Source organism: Nothoprocta perdicaria, unplaced genomic scaffold, assembly GCF_003342845.1.
Source record: "Nothoprocta perdicaria isolate Ctin4 unplaced genomic scaffold, notPer1 scaffold_135, whole genome shotgun sequence".
In the NCBI taxonomy this organism is placed as follows: domain Eukaryota; kingdom Metazoa; phylum Chordata; class Aves; order Tinamiformes; family Tinamidae; genus Nothoprocta; species Nothoprocta perdicaria.
The window spans coordinates 1,597,129-1,614,831 of record NW_020454483.1 but is presented as its reverse complement, the minus strand read 5'-3'; the positions used below and the strand labels follow the sequence as shown (position 1 = coordinate 1,614,831).

Sequence of the window (17,703 nt, the reverse complement as noted above, 5' to 3'; positions counted from 1 at the left end):
GCTTCAAAATTTCTACACTGGAAGACATCTCAGACTATATTAATGCACTGTATCAATCCAGAGATTTGTAATGCCCTTTAGGATGAATTCTGTGCGGCTAATGAATTCTTAATAAATTCTTAAATTTCTGTACCCCATGTTTCATACAATGCGACGTATCTTAAATTCCCTTCTGAATACAAAAGGTAATAGTATTGAATTTTGAAGCACAATGGCCACATAACCTTAATCAAACAATACATTTCATGTCATTATATGTGTAGAGCAGGACRGGATTTAGAATTTTACGGGAATTTTAAAGTAACTTCATTGAACTTGCCTTTTTGCCTAGCATAATCGCTTTTTTCCTTCATATCCATATAAAATAACTAATTGCCATGCTCTAGGAAGCCAAGACTCATTAAAGGAATGAATCTTTTAAATGAATATGCTCCCAAAAGAATAATAATATTTTGCAAAGTTTCAAAGTCCTTCACAAGTACACTTATTAAAGAATAGCTATGTTAAAGCTATTTAATAAATACTGCATTTATTTCTTAGGTCTTTCAGGTTGTTAAATCTCTTCATTCTTAACATCCAATAACGACTCTGAACATTCCTCATTTTCCTTTCAGACCTATTTTCTAAGTCAAAATGTGCCATCAGCTGCTGGTCCACAACCACTACTTACCCTTCTTCTCCCTGTACTGCAGGTTCTATCCGAAGCCTATCAGATTTCAAACCCCTTGAGAGATCAGTGGTTTCTACATTTTTGGAACTACCAGTGGCATAATAGAAAAATTCATAAAGTTATGTTAYGGGATTGGCTGTTCATTCAGTTTTAGAAAGCTGATTCTCTCTACTCTGTGTTTTATTCTTCTTCAGTCATTTAACCTTTGATGTCACTGTTCTGTTTCTCAAATATTTTTCTTAACAGTTTCTTTCATTACTTCCACTCACTTGAATATTTTGCAATAATACACGAAAGAAAAAGATGCAGAAAAACTCTATMAAAATATAAAAATGCTGAAAAAGAGGATTTGAGGAGTTTCAGTTTCTGAAGATCTTTGCTTCATGAGTTTGAAGAACAGTTTGTTTGAAGTGACTCTGATTGACTTCTAAAGCATCAGACTCTTCTCTAAATAAAAATATTCTTTATTTTTCTTGCATAAAATCCAAAAGCTCCAGAAGGGTTTATAACAAAGAGAATTAAGTTAAATTAGAAGAGCTGCTAGTGTACAGTGACTCAGAGACTGGGAAAAAAATGATGACTTGATTCAATTTTAGGAGATTAACTTCAAGCTGAGCTATTGCTCAAATTAGTCCTTACCTTATCCCACTGAAAAAATTTTCACACATAGCAATCTCTACTAGCCTAAATCTTTTGAAGAAGTTTTTAAGGTTAGCCTCAAGTGGGCTGGAATATCATTACAGATGAATTGTCCTGATTAAGCCCCTGATAAGTGTCTCATTAACTTCAGGAAAGCCGGGATTCATCCAGAGTATTCAGTACCACTAACTATATAAGGACACTGTTTCTTAAATTATACAAGTTCAAACAAGAGTGATCATAAAAACTGACCTTCCATTAAGAATGTACTTTTTTCTTTTCAAACAGATTTAAAAGAGAAAACAAAATATTAGAACTTACATTCAATATCAAGGTACATGCTCTTTTGGTGCCCACCAATTCTACTTGCAGCTTCACAGTCATATCTCCCTGAATCTGATAACTTCACATCTTTAATATGCAGTGACGATTTTCCATGCTGCCCTTTGACTTCTATACGGCCATCTGGGCTCTGTTTACATTGATTCAGGAAAGAGAAAGGTTTTATATATATATATATATGTATCTATATTATGTTTTATATTTAAAACACCATAGATAATTATGATTGAAAGCATCTCCTCACATATGGTGTAATTACTACTGACAGTTAAGCAATTTCTAAATTTGTCGATTTTTTATAAGTGTATCAAAAAGATTGCTCTAATTCTTGGCACTACAATCAAAGGAATAAGTACATGCTTAAAGGAACACTGTCAAGATAAACCACAAAATTTAGCCATGTAAAACTAGCACAGTTACCCACATAATGAGAACCTSCTTATGATTTCATTCATTTCATTCAATCATAACATTTTAGATTACAGTTAGTACCAAATCTCTCTCTTCTTCTTAAAAACATAACTAGGAAAATAAATCAAAATAGCCCTGAAAACAATGATCAAAACACAGATCTAGTCATAGATTTCTTATTTTCATTATTCACATTTTCTTGTGAAATTTTGTATCAGATAAAAGAAAACCATGATTGAGAAATACAATTGGAATTTCTGGATTTCATTTATATATCATCCCAAGGGAACAGGCAGGATAGAAAAATGAATGTTGTCTTGTGCTTTTCTAGAAATTTCCATGCAATTGCGTATGTGAGAGGGAAAAAAAAAAAAGTAATTTCTAATTCTGCCTCTGCACTTGACATGCTTTTTAACTCTGGGAAACTCACATTACTTACTTTATTCTATTTATTCTTTATTTATGAAAAGAAAGTTAATAAAAATACTGAAATATGCTTACCTACCTTAATATTGAGGAAGGTGGAAAAAGGAATTAAAAGCAAAACTACTTGATTTAATCGCATTTAGACCAGAAAATTAATATCCAAACTTGCACATACATGCCGCTTTTTCTCTATATACTGACCAAATCATTGCTGATATTTACATAACTGAACTTCTATGTCATGAATTCTATGTAATTTTCTTTACTGAATGCAGGAAAGGACACACAATTTGTACCTCAAAATAGCTGACATAAGATATAAGGCATTCTACGTATCAGAAGTTTTATGCAAAAATGTACCATGATACTGCATCAGAATCCAAGCACATAGATTTTGTATCCTGTTAAAACTTCACAGAATATTTATATCTATAAACTGAAATTCTAAAATCCTAATTCAGGAGCAAATCTAAAAGTCTTCAGGTTGGGTAAAAAATAATTACAACTACTTAGTTATCTCTATCTTTCTAATATCAGAAGCTCAATTTTCATTACATCTTTTAAAACAGAAATAAAACAGCTATTAAATTATTAGTGAGCAAGCTACGGTTTTAAAGTCATGTTTTTCTGTGGTCTTTGGTTAATTAAAATGTAATTTCTTTAAAATAAAACATATTTTTTCTAATCTTTAGTATATCTACATGTTACAAAAGTTTCATATGATATAGTTAGTGGTTAAGTATTTCTCTTTAAGAATATCAAATATGCAATATGCAGTAATTCTGCATTGTTCTTACTTAAAATTTACGCTCCCTCCAGCAATATAATTTCTCATGTTCCCTTGACTACACATACTTGCCCAAGAAGTCACATTTAAAATTGTGTGAAGATACATCTTATGCTGAAACAGCTTGTGACTATGAGTCACTGACGCAGTACTAAGCTATGTTGTGATTCACTAACAGCTGACATCCCAGGACTCTAAGGTAGTACAAAGTACAGCACAAATGAAAACTATGGAAGAAAAGCACTGTAGAGAGTAGCAGTAGAGATGAAATATTCTAAGCAAAAAAAATTCTTCATACAACCTTTAAGCATATTTCAAACCTATAATGAGCAGACAACTCTTCTCTTTTYTTTTTAATTGTGATCAAATTTTTAAATAGTGATAACAAACTTTATGCTTGCACAATGTATTCTCATACTTCTTCAAAATTATAACAACCTTTMGCTGTTGCAACACATTTGCTCAAGTTCTTTTACATGATTTGCAAAACTAGATAGAGCATATTCCAGCTTAGTTCAAATTTCTATTTCCAGTAATAGGTTACAAGAACCATAGATCGAAAAGGGGAAAGAAATGATTTACACCTGTAATTTGAAGAAACTTAGTARCAGTAAGTGACTGTCAGAAGAACTATTAGGTGAAATTAGAAATGATGTGCATGTGAGAAAGAGTCCTAACTTTATATATGAAATAACGGAATCTAAAGGAAGCATTACCCCTCACAGTCTTTAAACCRTAAATAATTCCTTGAAAACCTTAATTCAATGCTTAGGTTTAAAAAGAATAAAATAAATCAAATACTGGAATTTATAAGAAAAAAAGGAAACAACAGAAAATGTCATCAGGCTACTGTATAAAACCTGCAGTCWCTCTATATAATATATGCCACTTGCTTCTACATTAGGAGACGTAGTAGAACTGGTAGAAAGGCAACAAAGATAYGAAAGGTATGGAATGGCTTCCATATAAAGACTCATTAATGGTCCACAGCTCTTCAACCCAGAAAGATGATGACTGGGAGGGAATTTGATAATGAGCCACTAAATCTCTAGCATGGAAAAAGTGTCAAGATTGTTCACTGTCTTTTTCAATGCAAGTCTCTGAGCAGGAAGCAAGTTAAGCAGTAGAGTCCTTTTCGCTGGTCCTGCTCTSTATATACTTTCCTGCAACACTTCAAAGCATTCAAGACTAAATATTTACAATTCCATTCCATTTTCTTGTAAAGGGGTTGTAAAACTTGATTAAAAAATACTGTATGGCACCTTCCTGGAAACAAAAATATGTGAAAGAAGGCAAAAGTGAATAGCCCAAGAAAATTCAATTAAAAATAATTTGAAAAGTCTAAAAATGATTCYCCATATATCCTGTAGACATGAAAATAAAAAGTGTTAGAAACAAGGGTGGTATTTTTATATTAAATTCTTCTATATGACAAGTCAGTTAATAGTGACCTGGATAAATAATAATAAAGGATATACTATGTTGATAGAAAAGGTACAATAATATTGCAGTAATGTTGAAACAAAACTAGGAAGGAACATTTGAAACACAGAAGAGGTACCAAAATTGACTACAGCAATAGGTAATGAAGAAGTTGTGAAAAAGAAAGACGGAAACACAAACTACACTAAATCTGTGCAGTAGTCCTCAGAAGAGATCCCTGAAAGGTAAAAAGCCTTAAGAACTACCATTGACGTCAAGTCAAAATACAGGCTCTCCAAGTCTCTATAAATTAATAATTTCAATACATCTCAAGTCTGTCTAAAATAATAAAGGATATCAGCTRAATAGGAATATGGGAATAATTTCCACATCTTCCTTTCAAATATTACAGTAGTGGCAACATTATAGGTGTAACAAAACTTTAAAATTACTTTAAAAAATGCACTAAGGTATTTTCTTCTGGATTGAATAAATAGATGTAATTTTATTTCTCAGCATTAAAAAAAAAAAGTATAAAAAATGGACAGAACAAAAAACTAGACAACCTGAACAGTCTCTGTGGTTCAATATTCCAGATTCCTGATAAATCACTGAGTTTCTCTGAATCTCAGAATAGGAATTATCAGTGAGGTTCAAAAAACAGAAGTGGTCAACACAGTTCTGTACAGATACAAACATTTGTCTAGAAGGATCAATAAGCAAGCAAGCAAATTGACTGCTCACACTCAGACTGATCTTAACAAAGACTTTGGAAGAATTAATTTCAATAAGTAGACCATYGTGCATCCTACAAAGAAAGTCTAGATCTACACACGTTAATTCTCATAATATTTTAGAGTAATAATAAAAAGTTGAGAAACCAAAACATTTTTCACTGCAAATGCTCATTTGAGAGATTAGCAGGATTCATTTAGAAGTTCTTTTTTTTTTTTTTTTTTTTTTTTTTTTTTCAAATCAATCACATCTCATATAACTAAAAGACAAAGCGAAAATCTTCAGCAGACTCTTATTGCTCACTTAGTGCTGTCACTCTGACTTTATCCACATAAAACGTACTCCCTGGATAAGAAAACTTAACCTTTCACAGCAAGCTACCATTGAAATTTGAATACCGATAGTAACTCAGTNTTTTTTTTTTTTTTTTTTTTTTCTGCACAATCTCATCTCATAAAACTAAAAGACAAAGAACAAATCTTCAGCAGAGGCATTTTGCTCACTTACAGCTGGCTCTGTGACTTTATCCACATAAAACGTACTCCCTGGATAAGAAAACTTAACCTTTCACAGCAAGCTACCATTGAAATTTGAATACCGATAGTAACTCAGTTATCTGTCATAGTCAGAGAAAACAAGATTGTTCTTTATAGGCCTTCACGTAAAATTAAATATAATGGCAACACCGAACTATAATAAAAGAGCTGTCCAAAAGAAATTAGGACGAGATGTTTACATACTTCCGGTATTTTTACTCAGAAATGTAGTTTAACCCTAATAAATCCTACAATAGTTATAAAATTAGAGCAATCTCATCACTTGGGTTAACCCTACAGATTTACAAATTCTGTAAAAGCTTTATTTTTTCCCCACTTTTTATTGATTAAATTCTATCTTGTTTTTTATTTAAGTCCTGTTATGAKTTATATGCCATCCTTCTCCCCGACCTTGTCTATCATGCTCTAAACTTCCCATATGACTCATAGTTTCAGGTATGAATTTCTTCCACATTCTGACTGGCTAATACTGTTCTCCTTGGTGRATTCTTCCAAAAACATGTTTCAGAGCTCCCAAGGTAGTACCCGAACAATGATAACCTTCCATTTAAGGGTTTCACATGGAGAGGAGGTATGAATCCTTCATGGTATAACTGCTTGGGGGAATAGGGATGCAATGAGATTACAACAACCACAAAGGSCCAAGAATGGCTTCTGGGACAGAATAACATATTCTGATAGCATGCATCCTGTCTGCACAGTTCATTGCCACTGCAGCTTAAAAGTATAATTTCTCTGGAGAGGAGGATTAGCTTATTATGATGCTTAGAAATTCTGTCATTCTTTTTCAGGTATAGAAAGCAGTAATTGGGCAGAGGTGGAAATATGATTAGAAGCTGAGTTTATCAACCATTTCTCAAGCTCCCACATAGGAATTGTAGCACCAACTGAGATGAAGTTGTATGTCTGCAAAAACTGTATTTTGAGTTGGCTGAAAACAAGTGTGGAAGGTGAGAACAGATGCAGAAAGCAGTGACTTGTTTGTAGCTGGATTTTGATAATATTAGCTGGAAAGTCAAAGCAGCTGTGAGCCTGTTGATTACCTTCCCTCCTACAGAGTTTACTGCTTGGCTGACAGAGGACTCCATTATGGCTTGAAGCTCAATTGCAAGATTGCTAGGAAAACATCTCTACATTTAAAACATTTATACATTTACTTTTCTGTTAAAGTTTAAAGCTTCTTTTGTGAGCTGCATGGATCACACCACTGCAGATCACTTTTGTCTGTCACTATAGTTATTGAGTACTTCATCTGATAAACTAAACCTGTGATATTCTTTAGTGCTGTTTAGACAAGGATTGCACATGTTAATAATGGAAAAGATGATGAAACAGGAGCTTCAAATTAAGAGTGTTGTTTCTTTTACAAAATGTGGTGCAACATACTCAAGAACAAACAATTCAAGAACACAAAATTTCAGTAAAAATTGCAGTACTTTATTCACTTGATTCTCCAAAGGATGTACTGTAGATGGTAGCAGATCCACACTCATAAAGAGAACCTATTTTAGTTTTATGCCTGGTTCTTCATTCTTCAAATGAAATGGTCATCAACTTTAAAAGAAAGCATGTTGTTTTGGCCGTGTTTTCAGAGAGTATCATTGAATTTTCATGGAGAAATAAATCATCTCTGGAATTTCATGAACCACAACTTTCGTTGTGAAACTTTCAGATTTCAAGGACAGATGTGTTGATATCCAAGGAGAGGAAAGCACGTACTTCAGGCTGAAGTTTTTTACATGTCCAATTTAAAGCAGATTATATTTGCTCATGAAACTGTTTCTTGAAGCAGCATAAGAACTTTTGCAACCTGACATGATGGTACTAAATGATGATAAAATTTTGTAAGTCTGTTAAATATGAGTGACCAACAATTCCTAGTCTGAAAATCTACCTTTGATGATGAGAAAGGGCTGTTATTCACAACAGCCACCATCGTGTAGAAGCTGATGGAAGCTCCCTTCTGGATTATGGATGGTTTAGTCACAATATTTCCCATTGTCTTCAGGTAAATGTATTCTATCCATGCACCTGTTGGAGACAGCAGAAAATTCCATAGTATTGCTACGTGTATATGCCTTAATGTCCAGTGAATCAGCATAATGTTACAGTAGTGTCTTGGACTTCAGKAGTTTTTATAGGAGACCTTGGTGCTTCCTTTAGAAATGCAGCTCATTTAATCTATATTTCAGCATGCTGCAAATTTCTGAATTTTCTGGGAATTTGTTTTTCCTTATGGAAAAAGATTACTAAGAAGAACCCATTGTTTGTAGCTCTAGAGTGTAACAAAAGAGTAGTCAAGAAAAACTAATCTTGAAGAAAAGATATTGTTGTTTTGATTTTCTTTCCATCTGCAGAGTAGCTACTTTTAAAGAATTTAGATTGGAAAATGTAGCAGATTCTATGCAGGTTGATAACAGCATGTATAACCTTAGGAGAAAAGTATTCTTGAAAGCTTCCGATACCTTTATGAACTGATACTTCATGCTGCTTTTTCTTTCAAATGTAAATCGCTAAGTAATGGGATGACAMAGGATATGCAATATACCAAAAAATACATACTAAAACATGAAACAAAAAAATTAACTTCTGTCCTTGCTTGGTTTGTATTCACAAGAGTATGAAAGAGAAATAATTACGAAAAAAAAAAGTRATGATCAGCCATTCAAGAGTACTTCTGCTAAAGATGCAAATCACAAGAAAGAAATGGTTGATGATTATTAATGGCAAATGTATTAACACTAAATGGCAAAGCCATGTCTTTATGCTGGTGATAAAAAATAACAGCAATAGTAACAACAAACAAATATTTGAAACAGAAATTTTGCATTTGTAAAAATTACATACATACTTTGCAATTAAAAATTCTGATTCATTAATAAATAATACTGTGTTTAAAGGTTTTACTCCTGAAAATTTTGATGACCTCCATCTATCCTAAGACAGCTATGATACCATTAAGATAGGTGGCTCAATATGGATTCAGACRGCAGAATTGTCAGGGATAAGAGCATTAAATTCAAGAGCCTGGGGAAAAATTTAGGATATTGAAGAGTGTAATCTCCTCTCACCAGCGCTGAACCTCAGGCCTTTGGGTAGCACTGGGAGGGGAACTATAATACCAGAAAAAAAAAGAGAAGTAGGAAGCTTTTGCATAACAATTTTAACTGTAATACTAGCTATGCTTTTTGATATTAGATAATTTGGATTAAATTTTGGTATTGTAACTGGACTTGGAATAATTGTTTGCTTTATTTTGTTTGAATTGATAAGACATTAAATTTACTAACGATAAATTCTTGGATCTGCATATAGGTTGTGCTCCCCTTTTGCCCACAAGATTTTGAGTTTAAGTACATGGTCCAAAAAAGGCTCTGTACAACATCACGTCCCAGGATTGTCAGTCTCTTCTAAGTACAAGTCGAGGTGCAGTTCCTGTGCTGGAAATCCTATCAGTGGCATTTAGTGAACAAAGATATAGAGAACTTCACCTGACTCTCTGAAGTAAGCAGAGGCATGACCTCTGTTCTTTTAAATACGGTTAAAAGCTGCCCAGTTTTCAATCTCAGAAAATGTTTGTTTAAACCATTCAATCTTGCTTTTGAAGATACACCTTAAAATACAGACACTAAGTAAATTGAAATTACTGTTACCAGACCAATAAACTTGCAAAAATACAGTAGAATCTGTATACCTAGTCCAAGGACCTAGTCCTAGTCCAAGTCTGTAAACCTAGTCCAAGGACGTCAAACTGAATTTAATGCATTTTATATCCATGTATTTCATCTTTGTATTACTCAAGTTCAAGCCATAAATCTTGGTTTGTCTTAAGCTGTCAAAATAACTAGTGTGGTAAAAGTATTCAGCTATATACAGCATGRAACTACCCATAGACTTTATCACAGCTTGTGCTTTCCTGCAAAACAAAAAGTATCAACTTTCTCCGATGTGTATTCAACTCAGGATCTTTTCTAGTTTTCTGTGAAAGGACTGTACATTTTTTAAAAGATTTATGGCTGGACAGCAGCTAGAAAGTCTGTCTGGAAGCTAGAATTAGGAGGAGTCCTGCAGAGGGATATTCAAACAATGAGGCTCATTCAGAAGGAAAGGCACAGAAAGCCAGGAATAACAAAACTTGAGTGAAGTCGAGCAGGGAACTTGCTTACAGCAGGACACATCTATATGTCAACCGTCATATACTCAAGATAGCCAGAGAAGACTGCAGATTCTTTTTTTTTTTTTTTTTTTTTTTTAGCTAAAGAAATCATAGGGAATCAATGAAGTAGCAAGCAAAACAGGTAAGATGACCTATAAAGGATGGATAGAAAGGGCATGGGAGTATTTTTTTTCAAGTAGCTTTGTTCAGTAACATCCGATATAGCAGGGTTTATTTAAATTCCCAAATGCATTTATATTTATAGATATAAATAAAAGATTATGTTAAATATATCAGTCAATTTGGGTGAAACCTATTATTGAACAGCCATGCTGCTACTAGAGTTTGATGCAAGCTGGAAAGCAAAGACCTCATCATGGAGGTATGAAAAATTGATATACCCATCTCTTAGGAAAAATAACATCTTTGAGAAGTGAAACTCCAGCACCAATCTACAGGTTATTTCCAGTCAGCTCTGAGCACTTCCTACTCATCTGCACAAGTCAGGAATCTCAAGGAGCATATACTTAGTGAATCAATTTGTACGAAGCTATGCGTAGCATACTGCTCAGAAACACACACGTAACCTTATTCTAAGGTTACATACGTAACCTTATTCTATGYGAAAGCTGCAGGATTCTCAGTCTCAAGCAAATTGTAGGTGGAAGAGAGAGTGAGGCCTGGAAAAAGTTTTCTGTGTGAGGAAGGAGAGAGAGGATGCAAGAGAGTCTCATGAGAGAGATGAAGCACTTTCTGAGTGAAGGCAGGGATCTGAGGGGGTGGAGCACTGGCTTTCAAAGGAGCCYGTGGGCTGCAAAGGGCTGCAGGAGCAAAGGCTCTTGGTGGTCTGTCAGTGAGGGGGAGAAGTCTAGGTATTCATAAAACTATAATTTAATGTGAACTTTTACTCTTCCCCAAGGGCTTTAGCATAATGTATCTGMAAGATATATCATACCAGTAAGATATATTCAGCCATGTTAGAAGGTCAGCTTGCAGTAAGGTAAAGATTACTACAAGCTAGTAATACCTTTACCTTTGACATAAATGCCACAACTTAATACGTACAGGAAGAAAGTTACAGGAGTTAAAGACCAACAATGTCTTGTTGTTGGTATCATTTTTTTTTATTTATTTATTATTATTTAGAAATTTTAATCACACAGATTTAGGCCATACATAAACAGGCGTTGCTATTTTGGCCATGAATCAGACCTCGGACAAGGCATTTTCTAAACAGGCAATCCTAACAAATACTGCCAGCTATATTTCTGAAGGTGGCAATAACTGACTCTAAAAGCAGTTTTCACTTGCCTCAGTGCAAGGGAATGAGATTTTTGTACTGTAGTTGAGGCTAAATTGCACAGCCTCACAGCAAAGGGTAGACATATAACTTGTCTGTATTTGAAATCTGGGAACTGATACTGATAGGAAAATAGTGTATGAATGATGCACAGAAGGACGGTATAGTGAAAACGTCAGAGAAAAACAGGCTTTGTAGAAGCATATTGAGAACATTAAGAAAATTAGTAAGACTAATTAATACACCAAAATTCAGATAATTTGCTAAACAAAACAAACAATACCGTGAAAGGTGGACTCCAAGCCCCTTGGTTTAATCACAGAATCACTGAATCCTGTTTAGACAAAATACTAAACACTCATCTTTTCATTTCCTCTTAACATGCAAGGGTATTAAAATGACCTTTCAGATCATAAAAACTGCTGACAGGTTTTAATGGAGTAAAATGAATTTTGTCAGCATTCTACTGCTTATTTCAWCATAGCATGTAGTTCCCATGTCCTATCAGGTTGGACAGTACCTATGAAATTAAACATTTCAGAAGTTTCTGAAGAATGCATGCATTCTGCCAAATAACACTACCAAGTGACTCCAGTCTATTAAGTGTGGCTCTGTCTTTTGACATATCAACAAACACAGGATCACAAATTAAAAAAAAAAAAAAAAAAAACAGAAAGAAGCTATTAGAACATGTTAAACAGTATATAATACAAGTGATATTTAGACAGAAGCTCATGAAATAATCATTTGTGTAGTGGAAACAATGAATGAATATTCAAGTCCAAGCTGTATTGATTACCTAGAAAATGCTGGTGCATRAAAGTTCACTGAAAATTTCAATATTCATTAGTCTAACAGATGGCATATCAACACTAGCGACAAAATGGAAAAACCTAATATTGGAAGGGAAATAAATGCCATTTTCAAATTTTATGGTTTTATTTCAAACAGTAAATACAGAATCACAAACTGTAGAAAGTACTCACAAAATATCTACTTTGTGCATAGCTAGTACATTAGCAGATGGATTAAATGGGAGACAATTTTTAGGTCTGAAATATGTATTAGGCAGGAAAAGGACCCAGGATTAATTAAGTTCATATGCCTTGTCAAACAATTGATCATATTAGCCAAGTTCTTAAATAAATAATAATAATAAAAACATTTCCCCATCTTTAACCCATACTTCTACTCGGCTTTTTGCCATCTTTGAAAAATTATAAAAAGCAACAATTTTGTCTCTGCTGGTTTCATCCTGCTCTGCTGCAGAATGACTTTAAACTTTCACTGAGAGGAAAAATCCAATAGCAATCCAATCACCCATACAACATGTATATATGGATGTATGTAAAGCCATTTGAGACCATCCTTAAGAGAACATTTAATTTGTCTCACAAGCCCAAAGGGCCTTCTGGTCATGCAGCTGAGAGTTAGTATTGAGCGGCCAATAAAACCACCAAGCAAGCCTGCTCGGGGGAAGATGCTGTGGTGCATCAAAATAATTTCCGGCTTCACTTTTGCCTTTACTTAGACCTATTTAAAAAAAAAAAATACTGTGGATATTGTAACCTGAAAGATGGGTATGGAATTCAGGTATATCCACACTGGGTTGCAGCTTTCCTACTGCAAAGCCTCCTAAGCCCACACAGCTCCTCTGCCTTCAACTCTCGTCTTTCAACTCAGCAAACTCCTGCTTTTTATTTCCTCTGGCCTCTAACCACACATAATCCTACACTCCCAATCAATTAAAAAATTCAAAACTTTACACTCTCTTTCTAGCTCCTTGTAGTTAACTAAATGTATGTAAGTGCAGCTGAACATGTGGTGGGGTATGCACGAATCCCAAAACATGCACAGATTTCTATGCATCATATAGGTATCTGTTGAGAGTACGCTATTCAGTGCTTACACGKGCATCAAGCTTTACATATGTCACAGGGTCATATGTCACTACATTCCCAACAGCGCTGACTGCCCACCATTTGAGATGAACCCACGCTTCCTCCCTGCTCTTGTGTCCCCTTATTTACTGTTTTTCCTGCAACCAAAATATTCTTACTTTTCCATTTCACATCATTAACAGGTAAAGCCGGGGCCGCCGCCGCTCGGAGCTGCTTGTGGGGCGTCTTGGCTGCACAGCCCGTTGCAGCGTGGGAGCCAATTGCGGCAGGCTGCATAAACTGCCTTGGCCTGCAGGCATGAACTAGAATTATAATGTCAAAAATATTCTATGATGTTGATTGCAGAAATTGTTTGGACAACAGGTGAAACAGGTTGTAACTATTCCCCTCACTAGGGCAAGGAGACTTGTTGCTTGCCTTTCTGCAACTATTCAAAGGAGAAAAGTTCCTGATATTAGCATACAAAGACAGTGATTTCTTTAGTTGAGAAACAGAAGGAAATCTCCTGGAATCAATAAAAATATCCCAAATACATTCATGCTTCCTCTCCTTTGGGTGATTCATCATTCACATAAAGAGCTGATCCTTGATGAGCAAGAATATTACTATCATTACTATCTCAAAAGGAAGAAAAACAGCTCACTGTCATTTAGTGTATATTGCTGCTTCTTTTTATGATTGACAATAGCATACACAGGGATGCAGATTTTTTTCAGACCCTTTTTAGTAACATTTGTGACAGCTGACGTGCAGAGAACAGACTTGGGACACAAATCAGAGCTGACCTTTCAAAAAAGCAAGGCAAAACAATTTCCCAAATCCTTTGCCTACTGCCTGACCACAGCCACCGTGAAAAATTCTACAAGCTCYGAGCAGCTGTCATTTGCATGCCAATATAAAGTGAATCTAAACTTGGAATATAATTTAATTTTAGTGGTCTAGGCTCTTTTCTATTTAGAAATAATGTCATGGGAGATTACACAGGCTCTAGATTGTGATTATCCTGATTATGATTGCAACAAAGGAAGCAACCAGAAATGCAATGAAAGATGTAGAAATAGAGATATCATTATTGTAATGTTTGAATTTTAAAAATTTAAGATCTTTTCACCCGTGGATACAAATATAAGAGYGTAACTGCATTTAAAAGACATGTGGTACCTGGGTATCAAAAATACATAAAATATTATACTAATTATTTTAAATCCAAGTCTTGAGTTTCATTGTTTTTAATTAATTACACCATATATGAGGCAATATCAACACTGCATATGGGATCCTGGACCATGGCTTCTCTGAATTCCTTTTTCATGTGCTATTTGCTCTATATGTTAGATTGCAAATTCTTAGTGGAGCTACTGTCTCAAACAGAGCTCCATCTGTTATTGTTATTTGTCTTCCAAAAGAGKCCTTAAAAAAGAATTACAAGCAATTTTGGTCAGTTTTCACAGTTCTGATAAAATTAGTTACTAGGAAAGTACAGTGTGAAACTCTACCCTCATGTCTCTACATATGCATTGATATTCATGACATCTTTGCACCAAAAAATCAGGATAAGGTCTTTTCAGGGACATATATAGATGTGTGTGTCCAAAATCGATTTTCTAAGATTACATAACATCAAATCCATTCACCATCCTTCCTTCTGTTCTACAAAAAGCAGCTCCTCCTCTGCCTCTTTTCACTGGGAAAGGGCCAGGGCTRCTGGCTGCACAGAGATCTTTGGAAGAGGCCATCTGGAATCGCAGCTGGAAGGGCCAAGGCCAGGCTGGTGCGTCAGTGAGGAGACGCGCAGCGCTGCAAAGTCATGGGTTAGAAATGAAGGGGCAGAGGAGATGCACAGGCACAGGCCTGTCGCTGCAGCAGCAGAGGAAGCTCTGCCCTTGGAGTAAATCTTAATTTCAGTGTGGACAGATCCATAGAGGTGAGCCCAACACCTCCTGGCACACAGCATCACTGAGTTGCACAGGCTCACCCACTCGAACGTATTTATGAGTTAACCCGTCAGAAGAAGATCACTGGAAGTCATCCAGTGTAACTGCCTGGAAAACTCGGGCCATGAAGCTTATGTGAACATTTAGCACAGGCTGGAGGAGGGGGAGATACCTCTTTATTTCAAATTCTTGGTGAAGAAGAGACTACACGCTGGCTGGTAGGTCACTTCAAAGGCTGACTGATGAAAGAAGAAAAAGGTTCTTTGTTTCTGACAAACTAATTTGGCTTTAACTTTCACATTCTTATATCTGATATATTGAAAGCTCGTATCAAAGATGTATTTTCCTTAAAGATAATTACCGGCCTTTTACTCATTAATATTAYCCTTCGTAAAAGCCCAGTAGGGCTATTTCTTTGATCTATAACATTGGCTCATTTTCCATTCCTTTGGACATAATCATTTCAAAACACAGAAAAGCCTACATCCCGGTTATAAGATCTATCATTTAAAAGAAAGCATTTTGAACTCAGGCAGGCTGAGAATGACCTCAAACTCAGCTCTTCTTGTTTAGTGATTGCTCTTTTAGCAAGGCTGTTATCTACTCACGACCATATTCAGTTCCTTGAGCGGAGGTTTCTGAGGTAGCTGTCCCCAAAAGCAGCGTGTAGTCAGGACGCTCACTGCAACACGTGTCAGCTCAGAGTCTGACACCAGCATCAAAGCTCAAGTAAGAAGTGGGGCACAAACTCCATTTAGTCGTACTAAAATAGTTGCTACTTCTGTGCAATGTGCACAGAACGATGCACATTCTGTGCATCATGTGATTCTGAATGCTGTCTACGAGACAWGTAATTCTCTGGAATTACAGATCTGGAATACTGTTTTTTTTAGACTATGTAATGACTAGGCACTGGAATGTCAAAATTCTAAACGCCTAAACTGTTATTGAGTCTGACCTGTAATCAAAATGAAGTGTTCCAGGAAATCTAGATTTCTCTCTCCATTTCTTTCTTTCATATAAAACAATATTATCCAAAACTCAGATAATCACCAAATATGAGTGCTTACTAATTTTTTTCCAGATACTGGAAGCTGAATTTCTGGTCTGTTGAAGACTATCACTGTGAAATATATTTGGAGTAATTCTTCTGTATCAGTTCTGATMCACATTAAACTTCTAGGATGGCAAGAAGGGGCAGAGGAGATGCACAGGCACAGGCAACTAAGGAAGCACAATTCATCTTTCATGCATGACAACTACTATATGCACCCATATTTCTAATTTGAATTTCCAAACATGAAACCCCAGTGTCTTAAAAGTTTATTACATTTACTCAATTACTAATGCTCGTGAGTAACTAGCTGAAAGGATTTTTTATGTACACTGACTCATTCTGACAAGATCTATTTTCAATGAACTCATGGCAATCACCATTAATTATATTACTGAAAGAATATTAATTGGATCTATTTCATGTTTCCTATTATTTTTTTCTCAGAACAAGTCAAACAGACTTTACTTATCATTTCAACTGCCACCACATGCTGTTTTTTTCTCCCAGACTTTCGAACTTTACAGTCTTCTGGGATTTCCTAGAAATGAACAAGTCCACATAATTTCTTGTCCATTTCTGGGTAAGTTGAATCATTCCTTGATATGTTGCATCTGTCATCAGTAACACATTTAAGGATGTAAGTAGATAAAAGAGGAATGTCAAAGACTGCAAGAAGAATGAATGAAAGCTGTATGAGGACTTAATTTCTTCTGTGCAGTTACTACAGCAAGCATCTGTCAATCTGTGAGGTGCCCACCATTAGAAGTCAAGGAAGAGGAAATCAAACAGGCCTGCAAGCATCCTCTTCACTATAGGCTGTGACATTCAGCTATCACTAGAAAGATGTCCACCATGTCCACCAAGATGTCCACCAATTACAACTATCAAATTGAGGCTGAGAAAAAAGGGTCTTGGTTCCAGAGCAGCCAGCTACAAGCTTACTCATTTCCATGCCTAAGCTGTTACAAAGTAAAAACCAAAAAAACAAAACCCAGCTGTTTTATGATTAGCAGATTACAGGCAGCATTTCCACTTTTGATGTCTTYTTTAAAATTAGAGATAAAAGCACCTGCAATACCACGAAGACAGCCTGCTAATCTCAACGATAGTTTGATTCAAGTAACCTAACACAACTTTTTTAACGAGTTTTAACTTAGTAATAAATGTTGACTGAAGATTTCCAGAMGGGGTGACAGTACTATTAACTGGGACTATTAACTAGGACTGGAATGAATCTGTGTTCCGTATAGGAAAACGGAATAACTGATCAATCACAGTAAAATGGATACCACTGACATATTTAATTCAGTTTAGGCAGCACATTCCTGACATTATGCAGTATTAGAGACTTCAAATCCATTATATT

At 35.3% G+C, this 17,703-nt stretch overlaps 1 protein-coding gene across 2 annotated transcripts in view; it reads right to left on the bottom strand.

Annotated features, from left to right (window-relative positions):
• NCAM2 (neural cell adhesion molecule 2) overlaps positions 1-17,703 on the bottom strand; it is a 259,191-nt gene that overhangs the window by 77,695 nt on the left and 163,793 nt on the right. For both annotated transcript variants that reach the window (XM_026033881.1, XM_026033882.1), the window contains exon 9: positions 1,631-1,781. In XM_026033881.1, coding sequence (XP_025889666.1) covers positions 1,631-1,781 — 151 coding nt within the window. The remainder of the gene's footprint in view (positions 1-1,630; positions 1,782-17,703) is intronic.